The sequence below is a fragment of the Maniola hyperantus genome, chromosome 6, assembly GCF_902806685.2.
Source record: "Maniola hyperantus chromosome 6, iAphHyp1.2, whole genome shotgun sequence".
NCBI classification, from domain to species: Eukaryota; Metazoa; Arthropoda; class Insecta; order Lepidoptera; family Nymphalidae; genus Maniola; species Maniola hyperantus.
In genome coordinates this window covers 5,811,076-5,823,895 of record NC_048541.1, presented here as the reverse complement: position 1 = coordinate 5,823,895, position 12,820 = coordinate 5,811,076, and the positions used below count along the sequence as shown (strand labels likewise).

The 12,820-nt window shown below is 36.4% G+C and overlaps 2 protein-coding genes across 2 annotated transcripts; one reads left to right on the top strand and one right to left on the bottom strand.

The window, feature by feature from the left end:
* Nucleotides 1–1,124: 1,124 nt before the first annotated feature.
* Nucleotides 1,125–3,852, top strand: RpS10b (Ribosomal protein S10b). The gene is made up of 4 exons (XM_034969898.2): nt 1,125–1,247; nt 1,438–1,650; nt 2,338–2,584; nt 3,790–3,852. Exons 2-4 carry the CDS (start codon nt 1,451–1,453, stop codon nt 3,823–3,825), a joined length of 483 nt encoding a protein of 160 aa, XP_034825789.1. The 5' UTR covers nt 1,125–1,247; nt 1,438–1,450; the 3' UTR covers nt 3,826–3,852.
* Nucleotides 3,853–4,890: 1,038 nt separating this feature from the next.
* Nucleotides 4,891–12,605, bottom strand: ND-39 (NADH:ubiquinone oxidoreductase subunit 39). The gene is made up of 7 exons (XM_034969761.2): nt 12,449–12,605; nt 12,091–12,284; nt 10,766–10,989; nt 8,729–8,932; nt 7,822–7,983; nt 6,747–6,936; nt 4,891–5,139 (listed from the first exon to the last, which is right to left on the bottom strand). Exons 1-7 carry the CDS (start codon nt 12,492–12,494, stop codon nt 4,957–4,959), a joined length of 1,203 nt encoding a protein of 400 aa, XP_034825652.1. The 5' UTR covers nt 12,495–12,605; the 3' UTR covers nt 4,891–4,956.
* Nucleotides 12,606–12,820: the final 215 nt, after the last annotated feature.

The window sequence follows — 12,820 nt, the reverse complement described above, 5'->3', positions numbered from 1 at the left end:
AGGCCTTAAAACACTTTTTTTTTAAAATTTATTTTATGGCCCTGGATAACAGTCCTTTAAGGCCTTTAAAACACCTTTTTTTTTTTTTTTTTTTACGGCCCTGGATAACAGTCCTTTAAGGCCTTTAAAACACCTAAAAGATTTAAAACCACAGACCAATAACATATAGGATAATTTAAAACCACAGATATATCTTTAATATGTTAAAACCAAACCTTAAATCCAATGACTAAAAGTAAATGGGAAAACCACAGAGTACATTGAATATGTAAAAACTAGCTGCTGTGCCCTCGTTGGCATTTAGCTAGTTCCCACCTTGTTCCTCAGAACAAGGACTGTTAGAAGTCTTACTGTTAGAGCGAGATAGCTAAATGCATTTAAGCTCTTGTTAGAACGTGGCAAAATTATTATGTTTTGTCCTTATCACTGTGGCCACTTTTTTTTGTTTGTCAAAATGTATTTGTACGTGAGTATTTGACAAACAACGTGAAGTGTACATCGACGTAGGAATTACGAAGTAGTACTTAGAAATTCTAAGCTGTGATAGCCTAGTGGTCAGGACGTCCGCCTTCTAATCGGAGGTCGGGTGTCGATCCCGGGCACGCACCTCTAACTTTTCGGAATTATATGTGTTTTCATTAATTAAATATCACTTGCTTTAACGGTGAAGGAAAACATCGTGAGGAAGTCTGCATGCCGGAGAGTTCCCCATATTGTTCTCAAAGGTGTGTGAAGTCTACCAATCCGCACATGGCCAACGCGGTAGACTATGGCCAAAACCCTTCTCATTCTGAGAGGGGACACGTGCTCTTTAGTGAGCCGGCGATGGGTTGATCATGATGATGATGATGACTTAGAAATTCTTTGGAAGTGTAGAAGGAATGACATTTCACAAGTATGAAAATCTGCTTTAGCGAGAGGGACTGAGGGGGCCACGCTAGTTGCAAACCTGTGATCTAAAATCAATCCATCGACCATCCAAATTCTTTGAATCTATCTTTGTACAAGCTTTGTACGGAACTTAGATGATAGATTTATATTATCTGTGGTAACGGTCACGACCTCAGACTACGACTCACGACTATATATGACCCACGAGCAAAGAATTTCTAAGTACTACTTACGAGTGATTATATACTCTTTGATATGACCGACACAGATTCACAGAACAGATGACATTATGACATTTGATGACTATTTTCTTTTGACTTTTGTGATTCTTTTTCATATGTCAAAATAGGCGGAAGGTAGTGTTTTAAATTTTTATCCGATGAAATCTTTTTAATCAATGCGTATCAGTGCAGTTATTATTGAATATTTATTTATTTATAAAATAAACAATCATGTGAAACTTAAATTTCTCGCCCACGAATGAATAATTTAGGTTTTTGACTTATAACCTCTTGCCGGAATGTTGATATGATTTTCTTGTTTTAGGTAGTGTATCAAGATGTTGATGCCTAAACAGAATCGTGTCTCTATTTATGAGTACCTTTTCAAAGAAGGTGTTATGGTAGCTAAGAAGGACTACCATGCACCCAAACATCCAGATCTTGAGAAGATCCCTAACCTCCAAGTTATCAAAGCTATGCAGTCTTTAAAATCTAGAGGTTACGTGAAGGAACAGTTTGCGTGGAGGCATTTTTACTGGTGAGTAGTTTTTGTACTGTTTGGATAAGTAAACAAAAGTCAAATTTAAAAAATCTCTGCCCAAATTAATTTCCATCCCATATTTAACTCCCTTTGGGCTAGATTTTCCAAAAATCGTGAAACTTATTCATTTTTATCAGCCTGAATAATGTGCATGCATAATTTTTTTTACATTAATAGTAAAAATTTAAAATATTCTAGTTAAGATGTCACAATATAGTGCATTTATTTATATTAGTTCAGACAATTATAATAAGAACATACCTAGTGTTAATATTGTGTACAGAGTAAAATATGTTTTATTATTACCATATTCATACTAATATTATAAATGTCTACTAGCTTTTCACAGCCCATCCGTTCAACGGATTTTGAAGAAATTTAGTACAGAGATAGTGTGAATCCCGGGGAAGGGCATAGGCTACCTTTTCCTGGAATATCAAAGAGCTCCCACAGGATTTTTGAAAACCTAAATCCACGCATGCTTTATATACTATGTAGTAAAAAATTGTAATTGAGTATATCATATTGTGTGCCCCATCACCTGCCAAAGCACTTCCACCCATCCAAAACAAAGCTTTAAGACAAAAGCTCAAACATCTACAATACACAATAGTTACAGGATTCATACAAAAGTATGTAAAGTACAAAAGGCCCAGAAGCAAAATAAAACAAGTATAATTTTAGGTACCTCACAAATGAAGGTATTGAGTACCTGAGGATCTTCCTCCATCTACCCCCTGAAATTGTGCCAGCAACCCTCAAGAGATCAGTACGCACGGAGACTGTCAGACGCGGCGCCGGCGTCGGTCGCCCTGATGCCCCGGCGCGCTCGGCTGAAGACCGCTCAGCTTATCGTCGCGCGCCTACTGCTCCTGGTGCTGGACGCGACAAGAAAGCTGACGTCGGTCCTGGATCAGCTGATGTTGAATTTGTAAGTTTTGTAATATATTTCACTCTGCGTTGTATTCCTTATTGCTAAAAGTTATGACACTATCATTATTCATAGGTAACAGTAACTTTCTTGGGACAATAATGCAGTGAATTCCCAGATCCTTCAGCATATTATATTCAGATAATTATTATAATGTACCTTTTGAGAGCATGTTTCTGAGAAAGGGCAATCCTAGACTAAGAAGGAGACATGATATGAAGCTACACTTTCAACTGGCATCGTTGAATCCATTAAAACACTTTCTGACCAATAGAGTTGTTGGAAAAAAACAGACTCGCTCGCAGAGGGTTCCATACTACCATATTCGTATTTTTGCAACATTTTGCATGATAAATCTAAAACTATTATGCATAACAATAAATAAACTCTGTTTTAGAATGTGTAAGTAAAGCCCTTTTATTGATACCCCGTAATCTTACTAAAAGTTGAAAATACAAATATTTGTTCATGAACACATTTTTGTTATGATTTAACCTCAAATTCACGGTTTTCGGATCTTTCCCTTTACTTGTGCTATAAAACCTACCTACTTGTCAAATTATACCCTATAGGTTTTCTTGACAGATACAACAGACAGACAACAAAGTAATCTATAAGGGTTCCTTTTTCCTTTTGAGGTACGGAATCCTAATAAGTTGTAGTTATGTCAAGCTTTATTAACCAGTTCATGAATAGATTGGACAAACATTTGGAAAACTTCAAGCACATCAGCGAAAATATATAATAATATGAGTTATGACAGATATAAAAATGGTAATAATAATATGACAGATTTTAACAGCCTAAGCTCAATCATTAATTATTTATTATCAAATATCAGTGATAATAAAGGTATGATTCCGAACCACGCTGCACGCAGCAGTGCTGTCGCATCTACTGGTCCCCATACAATCTCTATAAGCTTATATGAGATTACATTCCGAGCTAGCAGCAATGTCGCGGCAGCAATGTAGCGGAAAATTTTAAGTTTACAGTTCCTATTCTGTAAATCTTACTGCTAGGAGGAAATTACCATACTTCTATGTCATCTTTTACTAATTATTTACTAAGTATGAATTTATAATATTGCTACAAAAAGTTACTGCCGATCACTGAATTTAAATTCTATCAAATGCATGAAGCCTGTTTATTGGCTGTATAACAATTCAAAATTAGATTATTCATGTAATTTTATTTTGTTTCAGAGAGGAGGATATGGACGCGGTAGGCCGGCACCTTAATTAAGCAATATAAATATAATTATCTAACATTTTGTTTTATTTTACACTGGCAATGTTGTCCCTACATCCAACAGGAACCCACATAGGGAAACTCGTCAGGTAATATTACCTGATCTACCTACATTTTTGATTTTTGTAATGTGAGGTCAGTGCCTTGCATTAGAAAAATGTAGGTAGATCGTATCCCACTGACGACACTTTAAAGCGTGGATTTAGGTTTATAAAAATCTCGTGGGAACTATTTTCCAGCATAAAAAGTAGTGTAACAGAAGGTGGGTCAGGATGGAGAAAATCAAATATCTTATTCCACTTAGAATTTTATATTCACTGTACACGACTGTGGTCGCATCAAAGGTATTACAAAAGTCTGCCCGTTGCCGGTTAAAACATCTCAGGCCCGAAGTTATAATATTATTGTAATAAAATATTAACATAAGCAGAACTTTATCTTAGAGTACGCCGAAATAGTCACAAAGGAACATAATAAAAGCTCGTACTGTGAAGTGTGTACCTAATTACATTTTACATAAACATCTCCAGCTATGGCAACTTGCGAGTAATATAAACAAAGGCCCGCTGATAGGTACCTACTAACTACTCGAAGTATAAACATACGGGCAATTAATGAGGCCCAGCAAGAGGCGGCGCAACAGCTTCTATAACAGTAGCCTCTGACTTTTTCCGGGATGCAAGCTATCTCGAACAAATTTCATCAAATTTTTTTGAACGGATGGGCCGTGAAAGGCTAGCAGACAGACATTCTTTCGCATTTATAATAAGTATGGATTTACACAGAACAATTTCAGATTTAATTTAAATTTAGTAGAACAAGAACTAATTAAATTCAATCATTTATTTAAAGTAGGTACTAAATAGTCTGTTGTAGGTACTCTTTTTGATGGTCAGGATACAGATGATAGTGGTGATAATTATAGTTACGTTAACTTAAAACTAAAGCTATGAGGGTTCCAAACGCGCCCGTGACCATGATAACTGGTCTACGATGTGGCGGATGTGGACACCCTGGCCCATCCCAACTGATTACATTTTTATAAAAATAAAAACTAAAAACAAATCATAATTTATTCATCATTCTACATTATTTTAATCACATAAGTAGATGTTATTGATTTACAAAGCTGTCTGTACTTTTGGCGGGTCAGGGGTTGGGAACTCTCCAATTTCATCTATGTAGTACTGATAGGCACGGTAGGGTTTCAACTCCCACGGCGCTTGGTCTTCAATATGTGTCAGGGCAACTCCAAGATCCTCCAGGGTGGGTACACCTCTCACTGGTCTGTCAGTAGTTGCTTCCTGTAATCAGAACACGATTCATGACCACAGAGATTTAAGATTGCGATATTTTTTATAATACAAATAGCGAGCAACTAGCAGCTATTTATAGCATCTCGTGAAAAATACGGAAATGAAATTCCAAAGTTAGCAACACTACGTACATAGTACGTACAACTATATACATAGTACTCTGTGGTGAATTATTAATATCCACCACAGAGTACAATGTACATATAGGATCGTTACAGAGTAGGTAGTGTTGCTAACTTTGAAATTTCATTTCATGAGATTCTGGTCTACAATCTACATATAGCAGGCCCGATATTATTATTACCGCCACCCATGCAGCAGCAGAGGACAAAATATACAATCTCTTATGGCGTGATTTTGCACTGCAAAATTAGTTAGGGTTGACGTGGTAAATGTCAACAACATAATATAAGAAGTGCAGGTAGATTGCAGTTGTTTCAATGTTTCAATGCAGTTGTGTTGATTGCAATCGAAGTTGCGATTGGGTATTTTCCTACTTTTAAATTTGATAAATGTTATTACTTTATTTATAAAAATAATGAAGTCCAACAAAGATTTACAAAGTTACAGGCATTTTAATTTTGGAGTGGGAGGGTCTTCTATCCCTTTCTCGCAAAACGAAAATTTGTATGAAACCGCACGAAGCTACTATGGCAAGGTGTGACTACAAAATGCTATATCGCTATCTCTGTCTAATCAGAAATATTTAAATGCTTATAAGTTTTTTGTTATTTGATCGGTTTAATTCGTTTTTTCAGTTTACGTCATTATTTTAATCCTAGTTTATAATAAAGTAATAAAAACATTGGAGTCAAATACCCAATCCGGTATCGCACTTGGTCTTAGGCCTCTTGCCTCATAAGATAATGTAGATTTGACCAGTAAAACCAACACATGGTTGGTTTCACCACACCAAAATCAACCAGCTTCTCCACTAAGGATTTAAATAAACCATACCACATTTATTAATATATATATATAGCTGTTCGTGCTGATTCACTGATTGACTGACTGACTCACTCATTGATCACCTCTCCTGAACATTTTTCTATGAAACTTTTTTTTTAACTGATATATTCGTATAGAAGACAAAAATTCATTCGGAACAAAAATAAGGAGAGAGCTGATGATTGAGGATTTCGGAGACGGGTGAAGAGCACGCTTAAGGTATTGAAGATAGGTGGGGGGTGCTCGAGCAAATGTCATTCAAAACGTCATCCAATTGCCAATGAGCTGAAAAAAAATCAAAATGGCGAAAAAAAGATGGCCGCCATACAAACTTCGTCGGTGTCTATCTCGGAGAGTATAAAAGATGGAAGAGATCTTCTTCGCAAAAGATGATCAGGATCCAAAGGTCTACTCGATGAATAGAAAAAAATTCAAGATGGCGGAATTTATTTTTCCATAGAAAATGCATGGCGAATAAAGTCCACATTTTGAAAAACCAACGCTGCATGCTCGCGGACCACTTCAGTGGTCTGCGCACCCACGCACCCTACTGGTTTCCTATATAATATTGTGATAAAATACAGGATACTATCATAGAAAACTAAGTAAGGAAATTGAACGTGCAATTCTTGCCGAGTTTACCTTACCTTTTCAAGACTATCCCAGTGTAGGCCACCGTAAGGATAAGCTGGAGACAATACATTAGCCAGCCACACCTTCAGGGGGAACAATATGGGGTCATACTTCATGTCGTAGTGGCGGAATCCCCACTTCTCGTCCTTCCGCATGAGCGCGTAGAACCAGGTTACCAGATCAGAAAGCATGTATCGTCTTGGCCTAAAAATAAAAGCACAAAAATTATTCAAAATCGCATTTATTGCATTAGATAAAATATCGGTCAAGTGCGAGTCGGACTCTCACACGAAGGGTTTCGTACCATCATACAAAAACACTTTGAATTTTTTGTGATACCCTTTGTTTTTTAAGAGTAGGTATTCTTATTCTTTGTGTTTTTGTTAACAATGAAGATGTATACAGTATACCTAAATAAATAAATGTATTATCCACATATTCGCGGTTTTCGGATTTTTCCCCATAAGCCTTACGCGAAACTACGCGAGAGCAGCTTAACTTGTTCTGAAGCTTTTTGCTACCAAAATGTGAATAGCTGTTTTTTAGGGTTCCGTATCTGAAAAGGAAAAAAGGAAACCTTATAGGATCACTTTGTTGTCTGTCTGTCTGTCAAGAAAACCTATACGGTACTTCCCGTTAACCTAGGTAGGTCTTATAGCAAAATTAAATGAATAAATTGGTTACATCACAAAAAAAAATTAAAATGTGTCTATGAACAAATAATTAGTATTTTCAAAGTAAGATAACTATACTAAGTGGGGTATCATAATATGAAAGGGCTTTACCTGTACATTCTAAAACATATTTTTATTTATTTTTATGCATAATAGTTTTTGATTTATAGTGTCATAAAATGTCAAAAAAATACATTTTAGTACGGAACCCTCGGTATGCGAGTCTGACTCGCACTTGGCCGGTTTTTTTTAACTCAGAACAACCACATACCTACTGCTAGAAAAACTATCGTGGGCTTGGAGGCACTCGTCATACACTTTCATTCAATGTTGCCGGATTGGAGGTACCCTTTTGATGTTCGCAGAGTGAGTGCAACAGAGTTTTCTGATATATGGCCGGCTCTAAGATACTCACCCAACAGCCTGATACACCTGGCACCTGGAGTCCGGGTCGCGCGCCGCGGCCACAATGCCGGCCGCTACATCTCCGACATACACGGGCTGCTTGATAGTCTCTTTGCCGTTCTTGTACAGAGGCATGTACCTGCTGTGGAGGCGCCAGAATGTTGCGAACGATCTGCAATCATCACAGTTTAATTAATTATTAATAGAATAATGTAATAAATCACAGGCGATCACGCACTTATCGGATCCGAGTCCGTGAAAATACGTTCCGAAGTAGTCATAGAACTATTGGTATGGTAGCTTACGCACTACATCCGACTTCCGGTATCCGATATCTCTCCGTCATCCGTGAGTATATTCCTAATGTGCCTCGGATTCAAATAGAACATATGACGTTGCCTGGTAGAGGTCGCTTATTAACGATAAGGCCGCCTTTTGTATCCTCCTTCTGTCTGTTTTTTTGTTCTTTTACTGTAATCCTTCTTGTGGTAGTGCAAATAAAGTGTATCCCGACTAATATTATAAAGGCGTAAGTTTGTATGTGTGTGTGTGTGAGTGTGTGTATGTTTGTTACTCCTTCACGCAAAAACTACTGGACGGATTTGGCTGAAATTTGAAATGGAGATAGACTATACCCTGGATTAGCACATAGGCTACTATTTATCCCGGAAAATTAACGAATAGAAACGAAAACTTAAATCCACGCGGACGAAGTCGCGGGCATCAGCTAGTATATAATAAAACGGTCTAGTCTGAAATTGCAATATGGAGATTTGCACGGGTCATATTTGTTAGCTAAAGCTTAAATACACAAACACAGCTGAGATCTGTGTTAGTAAAATTCACAGTCATGCACCTTATGTTCAGTTTTGCCCACTTGTTTTGCTCGCACTATAATAGAAGGAAATAAAGTTTACCTGATAAATCGGTCTTCTGAGCCATAGATGTCAGAAGCTCGTATGATGGTGGCAGTGGGAAATTCTTCCCTCACTGCACATTCTCCCAGATACTTGCTGACCTTATACATTGATGGCTTCTTCATAACTAATGGCACAGGGTTTTCCTCAGCATTCAAATAAGATAAATGGATAAACCTTTCAACTCCCATTTCCCTGCTGATTCTGTAATTTTACTATATTTTTAAGATAGGCCTTATTCTATAATCCTTATTACCAATATCTAAATATATAAAAAGAAAAGGTGACTGACTGATCTATCAACGCACAGCTCAAACTACTGGACGGATCAGGCTGAAATTTGGCATGCAGATAGCTATTATGACGTAGGCATTCGCTAAGAAAAGATTTTTGAAAATTCTACCCCTAAGGGGTTGAAATAGGGGTTTGAAATTTGTGTAGTCCGCGCGGACGAAGTCGCGAGCATAAGCTAGTTAGCAATAAATCAAATAATATTGCATTTATGAGTACAGGTACTTAACTTACTAATATTTGAAATGTGAAAGTTACTAGAACAATAATATATTTAGTCCTATTATTATGTTTTTGCCAACAAACAGTTTTTGAATAAAGAATAATTCACTAAGGATGGATTTTAAAAGTCCTTAGTTTGAATTTACAAATAGGTAAATCATACAGAACCACAATGATCCAAGTAACGTTTTTCACAAAATAAACAATTTGATACGAAACTGCAAAAAGCTGCGTGACATATATAGACATTATATGCTAATTATATTACCATTTTCATTGAGAAATCTCAACTTATCCCTTTAGAATATAATGTAATTAACATGTCCAAATGCATTTCTCTTACATTATTAAAAAGTTAAAATGTGACAATGACTATGGTTCTACAATTGCCAAATTATCCATACATCTCATTCCAACAAAAATTCTAGTTTTTAACTGACTTCAATAAAAGGAGGAGGTTCTCAATTCTTCGGAATCTTTTTTTTTTTTTATGTATGTTCCCCGATTACTCGAAAACGCCTGGACCGATTTTGAAAATTCTTTTTTTGTTTGAAAGGGTATACTTCAAAGTTGGTCCCATTTCAATTTGGTGAAGATCTGATGAACATCTTTGAAGATAGATACTGGAACTCCTCAATGGATAAGAGTAAATTGCTCGCGATCAGTGTAATAGCTTAGTAAACAGTAGATTTTTAACCAGTCATAGCATAATTCCATGGGGCTACTAAAAATTGTGAAATAATTTTTTTTTACAAAAAAAATAAAAACCGACTTCGTTACAGAAACACTAAAAATTGAAAAATAATTTAATTTATTACTGAATACATTATGTATACAAGAGTTCTGAGAGAAATCTTTTTTTTTTTTAATGTATGTTCCCCGATTACTCGAAAACGCCTGGACCGATTTTGAAAATTCTTTTTTTGTTTGAAAGGGTATACTTCAAAGTTGGTCCCATTTCAATTTGGTGAAGATCTGATGAACATCTTTGAAGATAGATACTGGAACTCCTCAATGGATAAGAGTAAATTGCTCGCGATCAGTGTAATAGCTTAGTAAACAGTAGATTTTTAACCAGTCATAGCATAATTCCATGGGGTTACTAAAAATTGTGAAATAAAATTTTTTTACAAAAAAAATAAAAACCGACTTTGTTACAGAAACACTAAAAATTGAAAAATAATTTAATTTATTACCGAATATAGTATACAAGAGTTAATATAGTTCCATAATAATATTTTTTGGGGTCGGTGCCAATGAGGTGCCATTGTGGAGTCCCATAAAAATATGAAGTCTAGACGATTCGCGCAGCTAAAGCTAATTGGCAACGGCACCAAAAAGTATTATTATGGAACTATATTAACTCTTGTATACATAATATATTCGGTAATAAATTAAATTATTTTTCAATTTTTAGTGTTTCTGTAACAAAGTCGGTTTTTATTTTTTTTGTAAATTTTTTTTTAAATTTTTTAATATGGGCAGTAGTTTTTATTTAAAAAAAATTATCAGCTATTTTCATACCTAGCAAGACGTCTAGCACCCTCCACATGAACATCATGGTATTTAAAGTTCTTAGTCTCATAGTCCCGCCCGACCAGGTTAATCACAACATTGGAATAGCGCACTGCTTTTGCAATCGACTCTTCGTCACGTAAATCAAAGGGTGTAAATAACACTTGACCCAGATCTCCACACAACTTCAATCTTGCCGCATCATAGAAGTCACTTCGGTATGGCAGAATCATCTGTAATATTTTATATCCAAATTTTTTTTAGTCAACCCTTGGCACATAGTTCATACAACCGATAGACGTTGGGGTCCCAAGGTGCTGGAATGGCGACCTCGCACCGGAAGACATCAGGCGAGTCGCAGGGAGCCGCTGGATTCAGGTGGCACAAGACTGTGACGTGTGTAAGTGCCTACAAGAGACGTCCAGCAGTGGATCAGTTGATGATGACGTCTAACCCTTGACTGTGATTTCACCTGGTGGTAAGTGATGATGCAGTGTAAGATGGAAGCGGGCTAACTTGGAAGCGGATTGGAAGTTTTATTAAACCTGTCATGTGCTGGAGTGAAGACTTCAGAGGGGAGGAGCAATGCACGCACAACAGACAGAAACGTTTAAATGTGGAAACCAGCCCAGAGATGAAAGAAACCTGTTATGTATTGTGATTATATATACGTGATTTTTTGCATGGGTATAGATAAAGACCTGCATAGTGACATAGGCTACTTTTTATCCCGGAAAATAAAAGAGTTCCCACAGGATTTTTAAAAAACCTAATTCCACGCAGACGAAGTCGCGATCATCAGCTAGTAATAAATAAATGGTAAGATTTTAAGGTAAAATTGCTTCAAGAGCAGACCTTTCAGTTAAAAATTAATCCTAACACAGGAAACCCAGTGTTCACCATGACCTCTATAACATCATGGTTACAATCTAGATTGGTGGAGTGATATTAGATATACAAACATTATCATAATAATGATAAAGATAAAAACCGGCCAAGTGCGAGTCAGGCTCGCACACTGAGGGTTCCGTACTATAAAATGTATAAGGCTCATCAGACATTGTTTATACCTATTGTACCTGCATTTTATTGAATAAATAATTCATTCATTCATTCAATTTATGGTATTCTTGTTGCAACAGTACATTGTAGCCAATAGTAAGCGAGCATCAACCAATCAGAGATGAATGCGATCGTGACATTGTACTTGTAGCTGTCATTCCACCGCAATCGAGGTGAAGCTTTCTATTGTTTATTGGTGTAAAACAATGTGAGTTTACTTAATTTACTACATAAATATTTTTTTATATAATTGATTATTATTTATATTTTACCTGTGTGCCAACCTTGCCAAGTCTATTACACACATAGCGACCCACAAATCCTGTGCAACCGAAAACAGTTGCCACGATGCCATTGAAACTGCTGCGTCCACCAGTTCCTCGCTTGTAAGCAGCTAGGTTTGGTTTGCCATCAGAACTGTATTGAGCAGACTTGATATAAACAATGCTCAAGTACCCACTTTTAGCTGTAATTATTGTAAATAAAATAGTATTATTTACACAACTTACATTTGATATTTTATTACTGTTGTTTCATTTATAATAGAGTTTGTGTAAGATATAGAAACCAAGAATTATGTAAGAGTTTGGTTATTGATTGTTGCATTATTAAACAGTAACGGATACTTGCGTATTAACTTAGTTTTTAAATGGCTTGTTAATGCTGCAGAAGCCATTTCCAGGCTTTTCGTGGGAGAAAGGTTTTTATCGCACTATCTGGGTCTTATTTCTTCAAAAATAATTTCAAAAATAATTTCAAATCAAAATTGTGACTTTGAGTGACATTGACATTAAAACTATGTCAAAAAATGTTCTTTGACAACAATTTTGACAGGAAACAGTGGTGTTCGTTTGCTCCTCTTTGTGCGCATTTGCGCGATTTGTGGGTCGTGGCCATATCGTGAGTGATTGTGACCAACACTAAAGCGCTTTATTCACCATCCAGTCAGCTCAAGGCCGCGGTACTGGATGTAGCATACAGACCATCGTGCGCGCATCAAGC

Excerpts from the sequence above, each read along its gene's own strand:
- RpS10b (XM_034969898.2), top strand. The coding sequence starts at position 1,451 with ATGTTGATGCCTAAACAGAATCGTGTCTCTATTTATGAGTACCTTTTC. Across the intron at positions 1,651-2,337 it reads GCGTGGAGGCATTTTTACTG|GTACCTCACAAATGAAGGTA; the intron begins GTGAGTAGTTTT and ends GTATAATTTTAG. Across the intron at positions 2,585-3,789 it reads GATCAGCTGATGTTGAATTT|AGAGGAGGATATGGACGCGG; the intron begins GTAAGTTTTGTA and ends ATTTTGTTTCAG.
- ND-39 (XM_034969761.2), bottom strand. The coding sequence starts at position 12,494 with ATGGCTTCTGCAGCATTAACAAGCCATTTAAAAACTAAGTTAATAC. Across the intron at positions 8,933-10,765 it reads GGTGCTAGACGTCTTGCTAG|AATCAGCAGGGAAATGGGAG; the intron begins GTATGAAAATAG and ends GTAAAATTACAG. Across the intron at positions 6,937-7,821 it reads CAGGTGTATCAGGCTGTTGG|GCCAAGACGATACATGCTTT; the intron begins GTGAGTATCTTA and ends TTTTATTTTTAG.